The 21,796-nt window shown below is 33.0% G+C and overlaps 1 protein-coding gene across 1 annotated transcript; it reads right to left on the bottom strand.

The window, feature by feature from the left end:
* Positions 1-3,789: 3,789 nt before the first annotated feature.
* On the bottom strand, positions 3,790-5,285 carry LOC142538819 (uncharacterized). The gene is made up of 3 exons (XM_075644112.1): positions 5,030-5,285; positions 4,678-4,742; positions 3,790-4,443 (listed from the first exon to the last, which is right to left on the bottom strand). The coding sequence occupies exons 1-3, from the start codon at positions 5,180-5,182 to the stop codon at positions 3,891-3,893; spliced, it is 771 nt and encodes a 256-aa protein (XP_075500227.1). The 5' UTR covers positions 5,183-5,285; the 3' UTR covers positions 3,790-3,890.
* Positions 5,286-21,796: the final 16,511 nt, after the last annotated feature.

Below are 21,796 nucleotides of genomic sequence, written 5' to 3'. Positions count from 1 at the left end.
TTGAGATTTTTTAAAATCTGCAAAATAGGACTAGATAGATATGAGATATTATCTTTATTTTCAAATTCGTCCAAACGGAGATTGATGCTGATATGGGGGTATGGATATAATTCGAAGATGGAAATGACAAATCCGTCCTGATCTCATCTCGTCTCATTGTCATTCATAGATAATTGGCTGAATAAATGACATTATATTGATAAATAATATTATGATTATTTAAATATTTAATTTTGATATAAAATAATATTAAATACATAATAATATATTTTGTTTGATTTATTAAATTTAAGATAAAATGTTAAATTATAATTTTATCATTCTCAATAATTTATAAATATAAATAATATATAATAATGATTGATTGATTGAGATAAATAACTAATTTTTTGATTGGTGTAATAATATACCTACAAAATTATAATCAAACATTTGATTGAGTTCGATTATTAAATAATTTGATTTTTTCAACGCGACCAAACATAAATTACTAAATGATATGAATTTAGCAAATTAAATTCGTCAATCTTTGTTTGTTTAAGTAAATAAAGTAACTTGAATTTAAATATTGAATAATTTTTTAAAATAACAATGATGTGAAATTTAAACATATACAAAAAACCATATAAATTAAAACTATCTGATTTTTTTTATCATCAACAACTATCTTAAAAGTGCTTATAATCTCCAAGAAAAAAAGGATTTTCTTTCAAAAACTCAGTCACTTTAGTTCCTTTGATAGATTTGATTTTGAGTAAAATATTTGAGAAATGACTTCAAATAGCATGTATTTTGGACGTATTTGAAATTCATCACAATTGTAATTGATGTTGCATAAATTAATATGAAGTGAATTTGAAACAACTTGGTATGAATTTTTTTCCAATGATAAAAGTTAGTGGATTTGAATTTCATCAATCTAAGAACAACCAAATAATAATTGAGATATCATCGGATATTTTCATTTACTATTTCTCTTTTAGTGTATATTTGTATCAAAATAAAGAATTTTCTCACTAAACACAAGTATTACCTCAAACCACTCTTTTTTATACATTGCGAGTACAAACAAATTGATTAGAGCTCGAGTACTATAGTACTTAGGAGTGGGCGTTTATTCTCATGTATCGGATACTTATCGGGTTCGAGTTCGTTTCGGTTTCTGGTTCGAGTTCAGGTTCGGTTATCTTATCGATACACCCCAACGGGTATCGGGTATCCAACAAAAAATTTTTAAAAAAACTTTTTATATGGGTCTATCTGTCTATTCAACTAAAAAATATATGTATTTTTTTGTGTCTAGTCATTACCCGATACAGAGTAGATCTCTTGTGAGACGGTCTTACGAATCTTTATCTGTGAGATGGGTCAACCCTACCAATATTTACAATAAAAAGTAATAATCTTAGCATAAAAAGTAATATTTTTTCATGGATGACCCAAATATGAAATCCGTCTCACAAAATACGACCAGTGAGACCGTCTCATACAAGTTTTTGCCCCTGATATAATGACAAATGACTGATTATAAAATGCTATAATGACATGTTTTTTTGTGAAATGTCAAAAATACACGTGTTTTTTTTATTTACTAGCCACAATATGATAAAATGACTCGTCATAACTCGATACAATGACATGATTTTTTGTGTATTTTTTCAAAAAAAAAATTAAAAATGGTTTTTTTTCGGCTACCCGAAAATAACCAACAATTTCGGGTACCCGACATGATTGGTTTGGTGTCGGGTATCCGAACCGGAAAACCCGAGCCCACCCCTAACAGTACTCGAGCTCGACTCGATTTATTTTATGTATACTCGAGCTCGATCAAGTAATTCATTTCGAGCTCGATCTAGACAAGCTCGAAAGTCTGAATTCTAACATTTATATCTCGAGATCGGGTTTGAATATGTTTTGACAAAAATAACCCTTCTTTTTTATACTTGTAAATAATTTATATCTTGTAATCCTTGACAAGCTAATTTAAATTCGAACTATACTCGGTCATTAGACATTTATTATTATTATTCACAATAACTATTTTATTCAACCATACATCTATCCGTAAAACTATCAAGGCACTTACATATTAAATTTATATTTAAATTTGTTTTTATTTTCATGTTATAAACTAACGAATCAATATAAAATTTATAAATATTTATTTTACATAATACATATATAAATTTTATTTATTTGATTATTATAAAATTATACAAATATTTATTATTCTTTAAACGATTATTTAAAAAAATAAATCAAGTCAATATTAATATTTTAAAATAAAAAATAAATGGGAAAAAAATATGAGGTGTGGGCCAACTCAATAACGTTGCCGTGTGAATGGCCAATCCATCCCTGGTCCTAGGATGGCGCACGTTTGTCGCAAATTGACATAATTAGTGTAACATAAAAGCTCACATGGAATCGTCTCACGGATAAATTTTACGAAATAGATCTCCTACCGATCAAATCCATGAAAAACAATATTTTTATGCACTCTAAATATAGATCGGATTGACTCGTATCATGAACTATATCTATGATACTGTCTCATAAGAAACACTCTCTTAGTATAAAGTGAGTAGTGAAGTACCATATATACCACGAGAACTTTGAGGACGCATTTTATAGATGAATTTGAGCCGCGAGATTTCAAATCTTTTCAAATATATTAATTTATTTGAGTGAATTAAATTCAAGTGAATCCAAATCAACTTTACTTCAACTTAAATATTTCCTACAAATTGTAATGAATTTCAATTAGTCTATCTAATACATTATTTGAAATACAAAATCATTATCCAAGTCAAACCATTCAACTCAAATAAACTCTCAATCCAAATAAAACTTAGGAGTGTTTTTGAACTATCTGAAAAAAGAGCGTTGGATGGCATCCATATTGCAAAACAGGGAAAATTTGGAATATGTTTCACATATAATCTATATTAGTCGCTAAGGAATACAAGCGTGTGTAACATAACACATGAATATTATGTATGAGATGCACATAATATATTTAAAATTTGAGTAAGGTCTCTTGTGAGACGGTCTCACGAATATTTATATGTGAGACGGTCTCACGAATATTCATCTGTGAGACGGGACAACCCTACCGATATTCACAATAAAAAGTAATACTCTTAGCATCAAAAGTAATTTTTTTTATGCATGACCCAAATAAAAGACCTGTCTCACAAAATACGATCCGTGAGTGTCTCACGCAAATTTTTGCCTTAAAATTTTAAAGTATTTCGATATAAATAATGTTTAATACTAAAGAACGAAGATCCAAACATTATATTTTTCCCACTAATTTTTGACATCATAGAATCAAAACATTGATTTCGTTAATGAAACAGAAGTGTTCATTTATGTAGTCAATGAGATATATTGCCCTGAAGGGTATTTCAGTCAAGTAAAAAATTATACTATTGGCTCAAACAATTATTCTATAGTGTTCAACTATTATAATATAGTAAAACTACATTATTCACTATTCAATAATTATAATATTCTCAACTTTGGGGAGGGCAAGGGGAATACCTATGGAAGGGCATTTTCGAATTTTTCCTCCAAAAATAAATTCATTAACGAAATTATATGATCCACGTGTGGATAGGCCAAATGTAGAAGCACAAGTAGAAAGTAACATGTAGTCTAATGAAATTACCATCCTACCCTTGTTATGTTATGCTACGTACAAAATTCCCTCAAGTCAAGTGTCCCACATTGACCCAAAAAGACAAAACATTTTATGTTACCCATCGCAGAATAGACATACAATAAAAAAGTAACCAAATTAAAATTAGACAAGTCAACATGCATTCACAAAACGATAATAGTTTAATTTTTATCATTAAAATTCGAAATATATGATTCGATAATAATCAGATTAAGGATTTAAGCGATCTTGCTTTAACCTTTTTCCGGCTTCTCTTCTTCTTGTTTTGATCTTCGTCTTCTTCTTCGAACTCGAATTCTTCGTCGGTTTCGGATAAATTTGACGGCTCCACGTAATGTCCACGATCAAGATTCTCGGCTGTGTCTCCTGCGTTGCTGTTGGTACCATATTCACCTCTTTTCTTGCCCCAACGTGGCCCGAAACCTGAATAATAGTAGAATACATATGGATTACTCGAAGAGGGTGCCGCCGGTTTCTTGATTCGAGGGCGGCGCCGTCCCTCAGCCACCGGTTTCGACGAGTTCTTGGTAGTGGTGTGGGAGGAGCTGCTGTAGCTTCTGACCATGGATAAATGGTGATCGCATAGTGAATTACCTTTCGCAGCCTGTCTTCTGCATTTCCAACTCTTGCCATCGGTCTTGCAGCACAGAATAATGGCGCCGGTGGGATTATTCAGAACATCCGACGGTTGTTCCGCCTCGGCCCCGCCGGAATGTTCCCCTTTCATAGCATTGTTTGAGTTTGGCTCCTCCGCCTCTCTATTATTAAAAGAATTGTTTTTGTCGATGCAAGCGCGAGACAAAAGAAAGTTTGCTTTCGACGAATGGGATAACTATATATATAGATTTCAGTTTATAATCAAGCGTTATTCAGGTGGTCGATGTGGGGGCTAAAATTATACGCAGACCCTAGTGATTATTTTGCGAAAAATACGACAATAGTGGGAAAAGTGCGAAGCCCAACCGAATTAAACAAAAGGGTTGAAATATTACCTTTCAAGAACTGCAATAGAATCCTGCGAGCTCCCATTTCCGGCATTACTACCATTTCCATTTCCCTGCATAAAAATTATTCGATGTGGAGGAAAAGGAAGCATATATCCCTAAAGCAGCGAGAAAGAAGAAACCCAGAAAGAAATTCGACTCCTTCAGACTAAATAACATAAACAGATCACAAGATTAGCTCTTCCTGACGAACCCTAACGGTGGGGCTGAAGAAAACCCTAGAAGAAGAGGCTAAAAAACGGCAGAAATGCAGAAGAGTTCTACACGAATAGCACAAGGGTGGCAACAGATCCGAAACCATGAGCAATAGGGAGCTTGTTTGGAGGGGGATTCAACTGACCTGATACGGCGGAGAAGATGGTGGCGAGAAGTTCATGACGTCCCAGGGCGACTGATTGAGCTGGCATACGTGAGGCTGAGCAAGAATTCCGGGATTTAGAGATGCAGCCGCGTAGACCAGCGGCGAAATCTTCGCGTTCTTGCGTATTCTCATGGCGGAAGGAGATGGTTTTCGGCTGTGCAGAGGTGGGAAGGACTGAGGAGGAGAGTTCTGTGGTAATGGAGTGGGGGCCGTTGGCAAGTTGAACAATAGTAGATCCAAATATGATTATTATATTATAATAATAAATAAACATATCGTGTATATATATATTTATTCTTCGGTAAATTTCCCAAAAATACATCTTTCAATATTTTCATTAAAATTCAGTACTTAGCCATAATTTTCTAGAAATCAGTACCTGACAATTCTATACATTTAGTTTTAACTACCCATTAAGCAAACTTTACACTTTTACCCTTTATTATTTAAATAAATATATTATTTTATCCACCAAAATTATATCATTTTTCTCCATTTAAAATATAATTTTATCAAAATATTGTTTCTCAATTATCATGAAATAAAAGTAAATACTTATTTTGATATACAAAGTACCTATTATGGGGTTTCAGATACTTGATTTTGCTATTTGAATACTCCAAATATATAAGAAAATACTATATTTTCGAGCATTCACCGTAAATTCAGTCATTGTTGGTATTTTCATTAAAATTCTTTAGGATGACTTATTCATGTCATTTTATTTTTTTAAAAAAACATAAGTCATCACTCATCATGAAATAAGATTAAATATTTATTTTGACCAACAAAATACCTATTTTGAAGTTCCAAATGCTTGATTTTACTCTTTGAATACTTCAAATGTGTAAGAAAATACTGGATCTTCGAGCTATCACAATAAATTCAATAAAGTTGGTATTTTCATTGAAAATGCATTAAGATGACTTATTCATGTCATCTAATTTTTGAAAAAACAGAGTTTCTCACTCATTGTTGAATTAGAAAAATTACTTATTTTGATCAATAAAATATCTATTTCCGGGTTCCAAATATTTGATTTGGCTATTTGAATACTTCAAATGTGTAAGAAAATACTTAAGTTTCAAGTAATATTAAGTGACTTTTGATTGTGTCATTTGTGAAGTTAAAATGTGATACTTAAATTGGTACAAAGAGTATCTAATTAGAGTATATAAATATATTATTTTACCCCGTAAATACTCATATCCAATTATTTGAGGATGCCAAAATATAATTTGAAATTAATATTAATTGACACCGATGATGATATTCGCGAAACAAAAATGTGATACCTAAATTAATACAAATAATACATAATTCGAGTTCACAAACACTTGATTTTACCTTTTAAATACTCAAATTCGATTGAGTATGTCAAAATATATAATTTGAAGATAATATTGAATATTTTTTTATGATGAGATATGTGAATAAAAAACGTGCTACCTAAAATTGGTACAAATAATACCTATTTTTATTTCACATATACTTGATTTTATCATTTTAAGACTCAATTTTGATTATTTCGGGATATAAAAAAATATAGTTAGTAATATTGAGTGACTTTTGATGTGTCATTTGTGAAGTTAAAATGTGATATCTAAATTAGTACAAAAAATATTTAATTCGAGTCTACCAATACTTTATTTTACTTCCTAAATGAGAAGTATTTTAATTTGAGTTTGCAAATATTTGATTTCGTAAATGACATACTCACAATATGTATTAAAATACTGGATATTCGAATAAGCAACGTAAGTTCATCAAGTGTTGGTATTTTTATGGAAGATATATTTGGATGACATATTCATCTCATTTAATAATTAAAAAAAACAAATTCTCAACTAAGCATGAAAATTTTAAAGTACTTAGTTTTACTTGAGAAGTACCTAATTTGAGTTTGCAAATACTTGACTTCGTAAATGAGATACTCACAATATGTATGAAAATACTATATATTCGAATAGGGAACGTAAGTTCACCAAATATTGATATTTCCATGGAATAAGCATTTGGATGACATATTCATATCATTTAATATTTTTTCTGTAATAAAAAAAACAAATTCCCAACTAAGCATAAAAATTTTAAAGTATTTGTTTTTATTTGAGAAGTACCTAATTTGAGATTGCAAATATTTAATTTGGTACATGAGATACTCATAATATGTAATAGAATACTGGATATTCGAATATGCAATGTAAGCTCACCAAGTGTTTATCTTTCCTTTGAATATGCATTTGGGTGACATATTCATCTCATTTAAAGAAAAAATACTAATAAATATAATGAATAATTACCAATAAGTATTATGTCAAATAAGTATAATTGTCAAATAAGTCATTCAATGAATATCAAAAAGTATTGTCAATTAATATTTATGAGTATTTTATAAATCATTGATCCAAGAATCGATAGATATGCTTAAAGTGCAAACTTCAAGCTCATTTACGAACTATGTTCATAATGCATCTCTCAATTAGTCCATGATGAATAATGAACTATGCTTATTTATTTAAATGATATGAATAAGTATACTAATGAATTTTCCATGGAAAGATTGCATATTCGAATATCCAGTATTTTAATGCATATTATGAGTATCTCATTTACGAAATCAAGTATTTACAAACTCAAATTAGGTACTTCTCAAGTAAAACTAAGTACTTTAAAATTTTCATGCTTATTTGAGAATTTTTTTATCAAAAAAATATTAAATAAGATGAATATGTAATCCATGATTAGTGATCGAGCAAAACTTTCATTGTAAAATTCTTAGTAAAAATTAATAATATTCAAGATCGAAATAATCGCAAGTGTACGATGTCAAGTAATAATATAGTCATTGACTTTCAATAATTGCAAGTGCTTGATGTCAAAATGTTCCATGCTTAGTGATTGAGAAAAACTTTCATTGTCTAAGGACTGTATTTCTCAATTATTATTCTCAGTTATTCAATTTTTAGCAGCGATACTTCAGATGATTGTTTACTACTACGATTATTAAATAAAAACTCAATGAAATGGTTCAAGGAATAAATGATGAAATAAATAAGCTAGAATGATTGATTAAAGTTCAATGAGAAATGAATTTGTTGAGAATCTCGGTTCACCTACCCCTCGCTAATCTACTTAATTCGTTCGACAATGATCTATGCTTTCGACGAGATTTCATATCCAACTGAACATGCCCTCTCAAGCTATGCCAAACTAATTCAACTCAGTGAAGTAATTAAATCTCTTTAATTATTTATCAATGGTGAATTGCATGTTGTTTTATTAAATCTCATAGCTTTCGACCTACTGAATTATGACTATCGACGTGTATCTGACTTCATATTTCTCTGTAAATTGTAAATCCACGGATTATGCTACTCGTTCCTATCACGGACTATTCTCTCGAAGAACATTGTCCGGAAATCTTCAAATCTTCGCTCTAAGCCTTTTTTTCTCCTTCAAAGCTTTGTGGCTGCTGAAATGTCCTTGAACATGTCATCCAAATACATTTTGGATGGAAACGCGAGCACTTGATGAACTTACGTTACATATTCGAATATCCAGTATTTTAATACTCATTTTGAGTATCTCATTTACCAAATCAAATATTTTAAAACTGAAATTAGATATTTCGCAAATAAAACTAAGTACTTGAAAAAGTTCAATACTTAGTTGCGAATTTGTTTTTTTTAACAATTAAAAAAACTATTAAATGAAATGAACATGTCATCCAAATGTATCTTGGATGGAAATGCGAACACTTGGTGAACTTACATTGCATATTCGAATATACAGTATTTTAAGACTCATTCTGAGTATCTCATTTACCCAATCAAGTATATTAAAATTGAAATTAAGTATTTCGCAAGTAAACTAAGTATTTGAAAAAGTTCAATGCTTAGTTACGAATTTGTTTTTTTAACAATAAAAAAAATAATTAAATGAAATGAACATGTCATCCAAATGCATCTTGGATGGAAATGTGAGCACTTGGTGAACTTAAGTTGCATATTAGAATATCAAGTATTTTAATACCCATTCTGAGTATCTCATTTACCAAATCAAAAATTTTAAACTTGAAATTAGGTATTTCGCAAGTAAAACTAAGTACTTGAAAAAGTTCAATGATAAGTTACAAATTTTTTTTTTAAACAATAAAAAAATAATTAAATGATATGAACATGTCATCCAAATGCATCTTGGATGGAAATGTGAGCATTTGGTGAACTTACGATGCATATTCTAATATCCAGTATTTTAATACTCATTCTGAGTATTTCATTTAACAAATCAAGTATTTTAAAATTGAAATTAGGTATTTCGCAAGTAAAACTAAGTACTTCAAAAAGTTCGATGCTTAGTTGCGAATTTGTTTTTTTTTTAAACAATAAAAAAATAATTAAATGAAATGAACATGTCATCCAAATATATCTTGGATGAAAATGCGTGCACTTGGTGAACTTACGTTGCAAATTTGAATATCCAGTATTTTAATACTCATTCTGAGTATCTCATTTACCAAATCAAGTATTTTAAAATTGAAATTAGGTATTTCGCAAGTAAAACTAAGTATTTGAAAAAGTTAAATGCTTAGTTGCAAATTTGTTTTTCTTTTAAAAATGAAAAAATATTTAAATGAAATGTACATGTCATCTAAATGCATATTGAATAGAAATGCGAGCACTTGGTGAACTTACATTGCCTACTAGAATATCCAGTATTTTATTAATTTTTATGAGTATCTCAATTATCAAATGAATTATTTAAAATTGAAATTAGGTATTTCGTAAATATAAGTAAGTACTTCAAAATGTTCAATGCTTAGTTGCGAATTTTTTTTAAAAAATAATTAAATGAAATGAACATGTCATCCAAATGCATATTGGATGGAATGCGAGCATTTGGTGAACTTACGTTGCATATTCAAATATCCAGTATTTTAATACCCATTCTGAGTATCTCATTTACCAAATCAAGTATTTTAAAATTGAAATTAGGTATTTCGCAAGTAAAACTAAATACTTGAAAAAGTTCAATGCTTAGTTGCGAATTTGTTTTTTTAATAATAAAAAAATAATTAAATGAAATGAAAATGTCATCCAAATGGATCTTGGATGGAAATGCGAGCATTTGGTGAACTTGCGTTGCATATTCGATTATTCAGTATTTTAATACACATTCTGAGTATTTTATTTACTAAATCAAGTATTTTAAAATTGAAATTAAGTATTTCGCAATTAAAACTAAGTATTTCAAAAAGTTCAATTAGTTGCGAATTTGTTTTTTTTAAAATTTAAATTCAATTTACATGTCATCCAAATGCATTGGAAATGATGAATGGGAAGAGAAGATGACCAATAGAAATATGTATTTATATCATTTTTTATTAATTAAAAGGGTAAAAAGGTAAAAATGCATAAAACATGTATTAAAAACTAAATTGATCTTTTGTCAGGTATTAAAATACAAAAAAAAAACTCATGGGTACTGAATCTTAAATAAATCATAGACATATGTATTTTTCTCCAAATTGCCCTTTATTCTTTATATAGATGTGTAAAGGAGATTGTACTTACAAATCTCAACATATTCAATGTCTACGTAAATAATAAAAAATATTATTTTTCAATGTTTTAAAAAATTAATAAACTCTAATATTGTTAAATAATAATTTTAACAAAATTTAAATAATCATATATATCAATATTTTCAGAACCAGATTGAATTAAACGGTTCGATTGAGAACAATTCACGGATTCGATCCGAACATCGCCCATAAATAATTTTACTAATCACAATCGACCAATAATTATTCGGATCGGTATTTAACAAGTCAAAACAGTCAAAACTAAATTAGACCGATTCATGTTTTTTAAATTTAAATTTTTGTGTTATATATGATTATAATTATTTTATATTAACACTATTTCGGTTCAACGGATGGAACAATAATGTAAAATTGATTCGATCAAGGGATGACAATGAGGCAACGAGAAGTGAGGGCGAGTTTGTCATCTTCATCTCTATCCACGAAGTCTATAGATGATATCATATTCGTTCCGATCTCCGTTTTTTCAAGTGTGTGGAATCCCTGAACGCGAATCCACAAGGATCAAATCCTCATCTTCGCCGTATTCGTATTTCAAAAATATTATTGGGGAGGGAAGGGGCAGAGCGGGGCTGGGCGGGGCGGGGGTGTTCTGAACCCAAATTTATTCCTCTCTGAATCCGAACTTATTATTATTAATGATAATATCCATATTAATATTAATATAAGTATTAATAATATTATTAATATATTATTGATATTAATAATAATATTATTTTCGGGTGGATTTAGGATGATGATAGTATCCTTATATCTGTCATGAAATGTTTCAAGGATTTTAAAAAACCGAGGGATTTTAAAAAATCTCCGAACTTGAAAAAATCGAGTATCCCCGTCCACGTTTCATGTTTTTGTCACGTGGCCTCGACTCCGCTGGGAAAATTGTCATCCTTAATTCGATCACTTATTCGATTATGATAACATGCTTACAAGTGTATTTAGTTTGTGGGAGCATACTGTTAGTTAATGTGGGTTCTGATTTGAAACAAATAATATTCCCAGAGATAGTTAATAAAAATCTAAATATCATCGAATATAAAATCATTTGAATTAAATGAACAAATATTTTGTTGGATATAGAATTAGATATATATAAATAGATGTGGTGGTTAAACTACAACCTCCCATTTTATTTAAAATTTGAAATAAAAACACTAAAAATTATTGATGGTGGTTGTTGGGTTTATAAATTCTAACAATCTTGATTTTTATGACAAAAAACTTGTTATGACGTTTCTAATATATTTACTCAAGTGTAAAGTTGCTCGCTCAATATGAAAGCTGAAACTCGAATTTAGCCAAATTGAAAATCTGACGAGTTGCAGTATTTAAATGATATCTCACAATTCGATGATGCAAATGGCTGAACATAAAATTCATTTTGGTACAAGTCGTATTTCACATAAGTTGGACTAAATCAGATGTTATCTAGACAAAGTGATGGCAGTAATGCTCATCAGTTTGGCTGATCAGCAATTATCAGTTGGATATAAGTAGTTACGATATTTCGATCAGTCTGGCTGGCTCGGTTATCCAAATGAAATGATTCAATATCAGTTACAAATATAAGACGATGATTTACAAATCATATACAAAAGTGAAAGACTAAATCTGTAATGATAATGAGCCATTAGGCTAAACCAACATGGGTCTCGGCCCATACCCATGCATCACTACTGATCATGGGTCGTTAGGATGATCTAGGCCCATGCCAATACACTGTTACTCATAAAATATCTCACCCCTGAAAAGTGGTTTCTTTTGCCTTCCCCAACATTAAATTCAGGATCTCCAAGTTTAATTACCTAGATTCCTAGTAGCCCAACTGGTACCAACACTTTCGAAATCTAGGTACTTAAGCCTGGAGGTCCTGAGTTCAAGTGTTGGGGAAGCCGATTCAAAGCATGAGCAACCTATATGAAAAAAGTAGCTAGAATGAGAGCAGACCTAAGTGAGATGATACATTTGAGATACACACACACTGTACTGGATTAAATCCTCACACACAATAACTCACATATATAAATGATAGTTGAGCTTCAAAGTTTTGTTCAATGAATTTTCACACAAAGATATTAAAGATTGTGTTTATAGTCTGGATATAAAAAATATTAAACATTATGCGAATTATAAAATTGCAGCTCGATAGTGTGCTAGGAGTTTCGATTATGCAAATGATAAGTTCTAAGTTGAAATATGTTTGTACAATACATTGTATAAATCAAAGTCTTCTAGTGGATCATTTTCAAGTGGAAGAAGGGGTGACGTAGTAGTTGTTAATATTCGAACATCCATAAACAAATTTGTGTCTATTTATTTATCGTATTTACTTATTATTTCTAATATTTTAAAGATGTGTTGTTGAAACATTTTTTGTATTATTCAAATATCAAAATATTGCATATCAGATGTTTGATAAAATACTTTAACCGAAAATGTTTATACACATTCAACTTGCATATTTTTTTATATGTTTTAACAAAAAGTTTATTCGGTTTTCACAACTGATTATTTTGAGTGTTTTCTACTTGGTTTGAAATCCGAACTCGATTTAATTCATCTATATCCAAGATTTCAAGAATCGAGCTCAGCTCAATTATAATCCTATAACTGGTCCTATCGGTTGTCCATCTGTTACCAAAATATGAAGTTTGGAAAAATATATCAAGTTCTGGTTCCAACTATAACACATCTTTCACAACTCAAAAAAGAAACACAAAAATTTATATTTGGATAAATATACTTTGATAAGCATATATTCTTTATCCTAAAAGTTGAAAACAAAATCAGTATCGATGCATACAAAAATATTTTTAGAAGAAAATATATAATTTAAATGATGATATCATGCTATAATTTCATTGAAAAATAAAAAAGATATTTCATTGAAAAAAGAAAATAAATATTTTTTTAAAAATAAATATTTTTATCAAATTTAAGAGTCTACCCGCAAACCTGACAATGGTTTGGCTTTTTTTACAATTCCAATGAGCAGAACTGTGGTGTCGAAGGACTTACTTACTATCTTTACACGAGAATTATATATATATATATATATATATATTATTGAGAGCGAGATTCTCAAAATGACTCAATTTTTTTAATTTTTTTTAATAATTATGACTCAATTTATACAAATATTTATAAAACATTTTATTAAAAAAATTTATATAATTTTTTAAAATATTTTAAAAGTTTTTCTAAGGACAAAGATATGTTTAAAAAATTATTCTCTAAATTATTTTTAGAATTAAAAATTAATATACTTTGATTTTCACAATTATTTTCATTTATAAAAACATAGAAAAAACAATTTTAAACTGTTCTTTAAAAAATATATTTGAATAAATTTTTTTTAAAAAAATTAAATTTGTAAATCTTATCAAATTGCACATTTATAAAACACTAAAAATATTTTAAAATATTTTTCCAAACGGATCGTAATTATTGTAATTGAATTATTTTTATAAGTTAATCGTTATTTTAGTTGAGCATATTTTTTTTTTCTTTTTTAAGCAAGAGATTATAATTATTAATTAATCCAAAAATAAGTAGACAAACTATATTATCTCCATCTCATAGAAGAAAAATATAGGACGAAGTGTTTTTTTTAATTATATTTTTAAATATGGTAAAAATTTGAAAAAAAGTAATAACTTTCCAAAATTAATTATCAAACATGTAGTTAGACTATAAAAGAAGTTGTATTAGTCAATATATTTGAAATATTATCATATCCAAAAGGAAAAAAAATTCATTTACGACATTATTTTTTTAAAAAAAATATTTAGAGAAGAATATAATGTTATAATCAATTTTTATGGGTGTAGCAAAACATATAAACATAAAATTAAAAAATTAAATCTCTTGTAAGACAATCTCACGAGTTTATATATGTGTGACAGATCGATTCGATCCATACATACCGTGAATAGTGATATTTTTTGAATAAAAAATAATTTTTTTCATGAATTAGATCGAATCAGAAACTCGTCCTACAAAATTGACCCGTGATACGATCTCACACGAGTTTTCGTGAAATTAAAAAATATTCTTTCTCTTATTTACTAAATTATATCATATGTACACCATCCATTTCATACTCGAGTAAACGAAGCCATAGTAGATTTATATTTTTATTCTTTACAACTTTGTGCAACAATTAAAAAATGGGCACGATTCAAATTAAATATCTGAATGCTATTTTTTTTTACAAATTTTTTCTCTATAAAATTGTTTTGAATTACTTAACAAGATGTTGAATACATTTTTCACCTCGATATTGAGACAAGTGTGAAATGGTTTAAAAAATATTCAAAGAACATGTAAATCGACTATTATTTTATATATACATGCATTTCCGTGCATTCAATTAATAATAATAATAAAATTAGAAAAATGTTTTTTCCTAACTTGTATATTTTTTTTTTATAATTTTGTCATAAACGGCTGTCAAAATTAGATTTTAATCATACATATTTCAGTTTTTTGGTATTTCAATAATTTTCAATTGAAGTGCTGATGTGCTATTAAACATATGAACGTCACATCAACACACAGTCAGTGTTATATTGGAAAATGAACCAAATCTAATTAAAAAAAAATAACAAAGTCAGTTGACTAATAATGAAATTTGATAATATAGATGATCGATATTGTAAATAGTTAATATACATGACTGACATTGCAATGTTCCTAGTACAGACGCAGGGTTCTGAAATTGTCCTGAGCCTGAAATCACGAAGAAGACCGTTAGGAGGGGGCCAGGAGGGTGTCCTGGCGTAGCTCCTGCGACGCTCAAGTCAGAAACTGAGGATATATGGGGCCTGGGGGGAGCAGCTAAGAGTGCTGCTGAAAACAATATATTGAATCCATCAACTGAACACTCAAACCTGGTATTTATAGGAGAATACCTGGGCCTTTGATGGGTCTGTCTTCCATTTGGGCTAGGGATGTGCCAGGGGTAGTGGGCCTGATCTTGATGGAGCCATTCATGGGGTATCACCAGTCTCTCCCTCCCAAGTCGAACTGAATCGTAGGTTCGAAGTTCGATTAACAGTGTTGTCCTCGGCTTACAAGGCGTGAGTTGTGCATTTTTCCTTTGCTGCTCATTAGTCAGTCGCCCGCCGACTCGCCAACCAGACCTCACGCTCGTCCCTCGAGCAGCAGACCTCACGCTCTCCCTTCACCATTCGCCCACCGACTCGCCAAGCAGCCCTTATGCTCGCCCCTCGAGCAGCATCCCTCACGCTCGCCCTTCGCCATTCACCCGTCGACTCGCCAAGCATCCCTCACGCTCGCCCCTTCGCCCAGCAGCCCTCACGCAGCCGCCTCGCTTTCCCCTCGAGCGCTCACCCAGCACGTCCTCGTGCTCGCCATTCCAGCACGTCCTCGCACTCGCCCTTCGCCCGCAGTCCTTGGTTTCTGAAGATCTTTTGGGGGCATTGCCTCCAAGCCCCCACGACCTGACGGGGCATGTCGATCCCCGTCAATTTCGCAGCGGCAAGCATCGTTCGTTAACGACAAACCAAATAAATTTTTCTAACACAGTATGCCCTCGTCGCCCCCATCTTCAAGGTCCTCTACTAAGCTTTTGAAGGAAAATAATTCCCACTTTTCCGTGCCCTTGACTCCTCTGCTAAAATAGTCCTTAGCAGGAAAAATAAAACTTCAACCTCCTCACCCTCTAACTCCACTGTCAGGCGATGCCTTAGCAGGAAAATAAAAATTTCATCTTGTCACCCTCTAACTCCTCTGCTAGGCGACACCTTAGCAGGAAAATAAAAATTTCACCTCGTCACCCTCTGACTTCTGTGCTAGGCAATGCTTTAGCAGGAAAATAAAGATTCTCCACCCTCACCCTCTAACTCCTTTGCTAGGCGACGCCTTAGCAGGAAAATAAAAATTTCACCTCGTCACCCTCTGACTCCTCTGTTAGGCGATGCTTTATCAGGAAAATAAAGATTCTACATCCTCACCCTCTAACTCCTCTGCTAGGCGACGCCTTAGCAGGAAAATAAAAATTTCGTCTCATCACCCTCTAACTCCTCTGCTAGGTGACGCCTTAGCAGGAAAAAAAAAATTCTTCTCCTCCTCAACTCTGCTCCTCTACTAGGCGTAGCCTAAGTAGGTAAAATGATTTTTCTCCTCCCCCACTCTTCTCCTCTACTAGGCGCAGCCTAAGTAGGTAAAATTTAATTTTTCTCCTCACCATCTCTGCTCCTCTGCTAGGCGATGCCTTAGCAGGAAAATAAAATTTTTCTCATCCCCAACTCGGCTCCTCTGCTAGGCGATGCCTTAGCAAGAAAATAAAAATTTTCTCCCCCACAACTCTGCTCCTCTGCTAGGCGATGCCTTATCAGGAAAATAAAATTTTTCTCCTTCCTCACTCTGCTCTTCTTCTAGGCGACGCCATAGAAAGAAAATAACATTTTTCTCCTCTCAAACTCTGCTCCTGTGCTAGGCGACGCCATAGCAGGAAAATAAAATTTTTCTCCTCCCCAACTCTACTCCTCTGCTAGGCGGTGCCTTAGCAGGAAAATAAAATTCACCTCCTCCACTAGACGACGTCTTAACAGGAAAAATTGAACTTCTCCCAAACTCTGCTCCTCTGCTAGGCGATGCCTTAGCAGGAAAATTTAACGTTTTCTTCTCCTAAACTCTGCTCCTCTGCTAGGCGATGCCTTAGCAGGAAAATTTAATTCATTTCATCATCACAATACAACAACATCCACGAACTTAATATAAGAACTTGACTTTATTAAATTTCAACTGATAATACAAGACAAATTCAGAAACAAAATACAGCAAAATTCGAGTCAAGATTAATATTCCCTAAGGGGGTAAGCGTTCCTGAGCCTCTTTAGAGCCTTGCCGACGCATTCTCCAATTTTCATCTCTGCTTCTCTTGTACCTCCACAGGACAAAGTTACCCACTTCTTCCTTTCCTAATCATGTTACGCTCCACACGCGCTCTTTTTCCCTCCTCCCTCACTACCCCTTTATAACACCGACGCGCGACTTTTTGTTCCCCGCACAAGACTCCAACTCCTTTTCCCACAGGAAACTTAAACTTCTGATGATAAGTGGAAGCTACAGATCTGAAATCCTTCTGGGCTGGCCGTCCTAGAATTCCATTATACGCTGAAAGGGTATCTACCACGGTGAACGCTATCATTTTTGTTACCCGCTGAGGATCAGTCCCCAAGGATAGGGGAAGAACAATCTGATCCAAAGGCGGGATGGCGTGTCCAGCAAACCCATACAGCGGGGTGGATACCGGCTCAAACTCAAATTCTTCCATCTTCATTTGATCCAACGTGCTCTTGAACAAGACGTTCACGGAGCTTCTATTATTAATAAATATCCTCGCCACATCATAATTGGCAATGGTGGCCGTCACCACCAATGCATCGTTATGTGGAGTCACAACGCCTTGGAGGTCTTCCGGGCCAAAGCTGCTGACGGGGTCTTGTGGTAAGTCTGCACCCCTAGATATTTCAAAGTTTTCCAACCTCTTCCCATGCGCTTTCCGAACTCGCCCGGAATCTCCGTCAGTAGCACCCCCCGAGATTATATGAATAATTCCTCTCGTAGGGTGGTTATCCTAATCCATTCCCCTCCTCGGTTCGACGGGCTCCTGAGGGGCATCTTGACCTCGTCCTTCTCCTCTCTGCTCCCCAACCCTCTGATTTATCCATGGGGGGTCTTGACTACGCCTAGGGGACGTGCGAGACCTCGGTCGACTCCCAGGTGCGGATCTTTCTCGTCTGTCCCGTGAAGGCAATCTAGCACTGTACTCAACCCTTCGTGACTTCTCCCATCTCCCCGCAGGCTCCCTCACCTCCATCACCTCGTCACGACTCCTATCCAGGAGAACATATGATGAGAATTGTCCTCTGCCCCTAGCTTTATCCTCCTCCTTCTCGCCCGTACCTCTCTTCCTACCTCCTCCTTCTGCTCCCTCAACTCTACTTCCCCCGGGCCGCTGCTCCATCCTCTTATGCCGCTGGGCATCTTCTAGATTTACATATTTTTCTACTCGAGATAACAAATCATTATAACTTGATGGAGGTTTTTTGACCAACGATTTAAAGAACTCTCCTCCCCTCAGTCCTTGGGTAAAGGCACTTATCATGATATCAGGGGAATCATCTGGTATATCCAGCGCTGCATCGTTGAAACGTCGGATAAATTCTCGTAGAGTTTCAGTTTCTTGCTGCTTCATCACAAACAAGCTCAAATAATTTCTTTGGTGCCTCTTGCTGCTAGAGAATCTGTGCAAGAAAGCAGCGGAAAAATCCTCGAAAGATCGTCTGCAATGTGTTAAACCATTGCTGGGCTGACCTCACCAACGTGCCCAAAAACACCTTACACTTAACTCCATCTGAATACTGATGCAACTGAGCTGTGTTCTCAAATCTTCCCAAATGTTCTTCAGAGTCAGTATGTCCGTCATATTCTCCCCCGTTTGACTGTCGGAAATTTGGAGGAAGTCCTTCTTCCAAGATGGCCAATGAAAAAGGACTTCTTCTCTTGGGGACCGGCGCTCGGCTTCCTACCTGCTACCTCAACATCCGTATCTCCTTCCACATCTCCCCTATCTCACTAACTTCCCCATCGAGGAGGGGATGCGTCTCTTCAACCCGGTTCTGGTGGCCTTCCACATTCTCATCTTGCTCCTGGCGAGCGGCCCGCTCCTCAGCGAACATAGATTCTTGGTTCCTCTTCATAGCTTCATCCACTGTCCGAGTGATGAATTGGCCCAGCTGCTCCAGGGTCAAGTTCCCTACATTCTCATCGGGACGGGGTTTCTCGGCCCTGGTCTCTCGAAGATGTTGTTCAGTTCTGGTATCTTGACGAGGTTGTTCCTGTCTCGCCTCAGCATGAGACTGTTCGGGTCCTCTCTGAGGACGTGATGATGCTGAGGTAGCTCTTCTGCTCCCTCTTTTGCCTACCATCTCTACGTCTCACCTCACAGTTTCCCACAGACAGCGCCAAGTGATACTCACGGGAAATTTAGGGTCCGATTCCGACAAGTGTCACTAGTACAGACGCAGGGTTTTGAAATTGTCCTGAGCCTGAAATCACGAATAAGACCGTTAGGAGGGGGCCAGGAGGGTGTCCTGACGTAACCCCTCCGACGCTCAAGTCAGAGACTGAGGATATATGGGGGGAGCAGCTAAGAGTGCCGTTGAAAACAATATATTGAATCCCTCAACTGAACACTCAAACCTGGTATTTATAGGAGAATACATGCGCCTTTGATGGACCTGTCTTCCATTTGGGCTAGGGATGTGCAAGGGGTAGTGGGCCTGATCTTGATGGAGCCATTCCTGGGGTATCACCAACATGCATTTCCGTGCATTCAATTAATAATAATAATAAAATTAGAAAAATGATTTTTTCTAACTTGTATATTTTTTTGTTTATAATTTTGTCATAAACGGCTGTCAAAATTAGATTTTAGTCATACATATTTCAGTTTTTTGGTATTTCAATAATTTTCAATTGAAGTGTTGATGTTCTATTAAACATATGAACGTCACATCGACACACAGTCAGTGTTATATTGGAAAATGAACCAAATCTAATTAAAAAAATAACAAAGTCAGTTGACTAATAATGAGATTTGATAATATAGATGATCGATATTGTAAATAGATAATATACATGACTGACATTGCAATGTTCCTAATAAAATTATATAATTGGACAATCAAAATGTTAATTTTTAAGATAAAAGCAAATGAAGCACTTTATAAAATTATATATATATTTTTATCATGGTGTGATAAGATTGAAAATTGTGTCGATGATGGTAGATAAATTGCTTCTAATTTAGAAGATTTTATGTATGTTTTTTTCATGTCCGAGATGAAGTGAAATAACTTATAACGGTTGACACAAGCCATGAGGAAACACTCGAGATCAATTATATTATTGAGTTGATATAAAGTAGATTGAATCATGAGATTTTGTCCATCAAAATAAATAAGAGATCTAAACATTCTTTCAAATAAATCAAAAACATATTTGAAATACACAAAAATTCTAGTAAGACCGTCTGACGAGTCAATTTCATGAAATACATCTCCGATCCAAAATATTTGACTAAAAATAAATGTGTTGTAGTAAGTGTGCCTTAAATTATGAGAATTGTTCCACATCTTTCCTATAAATAGAAACCTTGATCTCGAGGAGAATCGTACCAAAAACATCTAAAAAATTGGAGCAAAGATAAAGCTTAAAAAAATCATCAACATTTTTTAGTGATATTTTCGAGTAAGAAATCTGTCCTTTTTCGAGTAATAATTTCAGGCCAAAGTTATGTTCAAATCCGATATCAACCGTTCAGAACACATTTATATATGTTCTAAACATCATATCTAAATTTCAGCAACATCCAACCGTTTGATATCTGTGAAACACCTCCACAAGAAAAATGATCGGATTTCAATCGAGTTTAGCTAACCTACTGTTTTTAGGCTATAAACTAGTCCAACCGACTTCCGAACCCGATCTCTACCTTTCAAATTTTATTTCATTTCCTTGTGAAGGTGATGTCCAAATTTAAGACTGATCCAACAGCTAAATTAGTCACAAACCTTTCTGCAAGGTGACTAATTTTTGGACGATAAATTTCAGCTTGTTCCTTCAGTGTTTTTGGAGCACCTTTCTGCAACTGAACTATTGTTTTAAAATATTTAAGTATGTTTTCGAAAATTCGATCGACATAATATATTCTCCTGATGTACTATATGAATCCTTAGTTTGATTTACTTCGTTGTTAAGCATGTTCAATCAATTTCAAAAGAAAGTTCATTTCATTTCAAGAATATGTTTTCTTCGTTTCACGTTATATTCTAAGATTTGTTATCAAACGGCAGTATGATGTGTTCTAATGATTATGTTTCAAAGGCACTATTATGATTCAAGTTATAAATAGTAAAATGAAATTTTTTCGAAACATGATAAGATAAGAAAAATTTATGTCCCTGATGCAGTGTATAATAATAACCGATATATAGCGTTCGCCTCGTAGAGGAATTACATATAAGAGAGTGATCAATAACACAATGGATTATAAGATGAAATAACAGCGCAATACAAAGATGATACGATTTCCCTATATATCT

Source organism: Primulina tabacum, chromosome 3 (genome assembly GCF_025594145.1).
Source record: "Primulina tabacum isolate GXHZ01 chromosome 3, ASM2559414v2, whole genome shotgun sequence".
Taxonomy (NCBI): Eukaryota; Viridiplantae; Streptophyta; class Magnoliopsida; order Lamiales; family Gesneriaceae; genus Primulina; species Primulina tabacum.
The sequence above is the reverse complement of the archived record's forward strand: the minus strand, read 5'-3'. Positions and strand labels throughout refer to the sequence as shown.

Coding starts and splice junctions, on each gene's coding strand:
- LOC142538819 (XM_075644112.1), bottom strand. CDS start 5,182: ATGAGAATACGCAAGAACGCGAAGATTTCGCCGCTGGTCTACGCGGCT. Junction 4,743..5,029: donor CATCTTCTCCGCCGTATCAG/GTCAGTTGAATC, acceptor ATTTTTATGCAG/GGAAATGGAAATGGTAGTAA. Junction 4,444..4,677: donor TCTATTGCAGTTCTTGAAAG/GTAATATTTCAA, acceptor TTTTAATAATAG/AGAGGCGGAGGAGCCAAACT.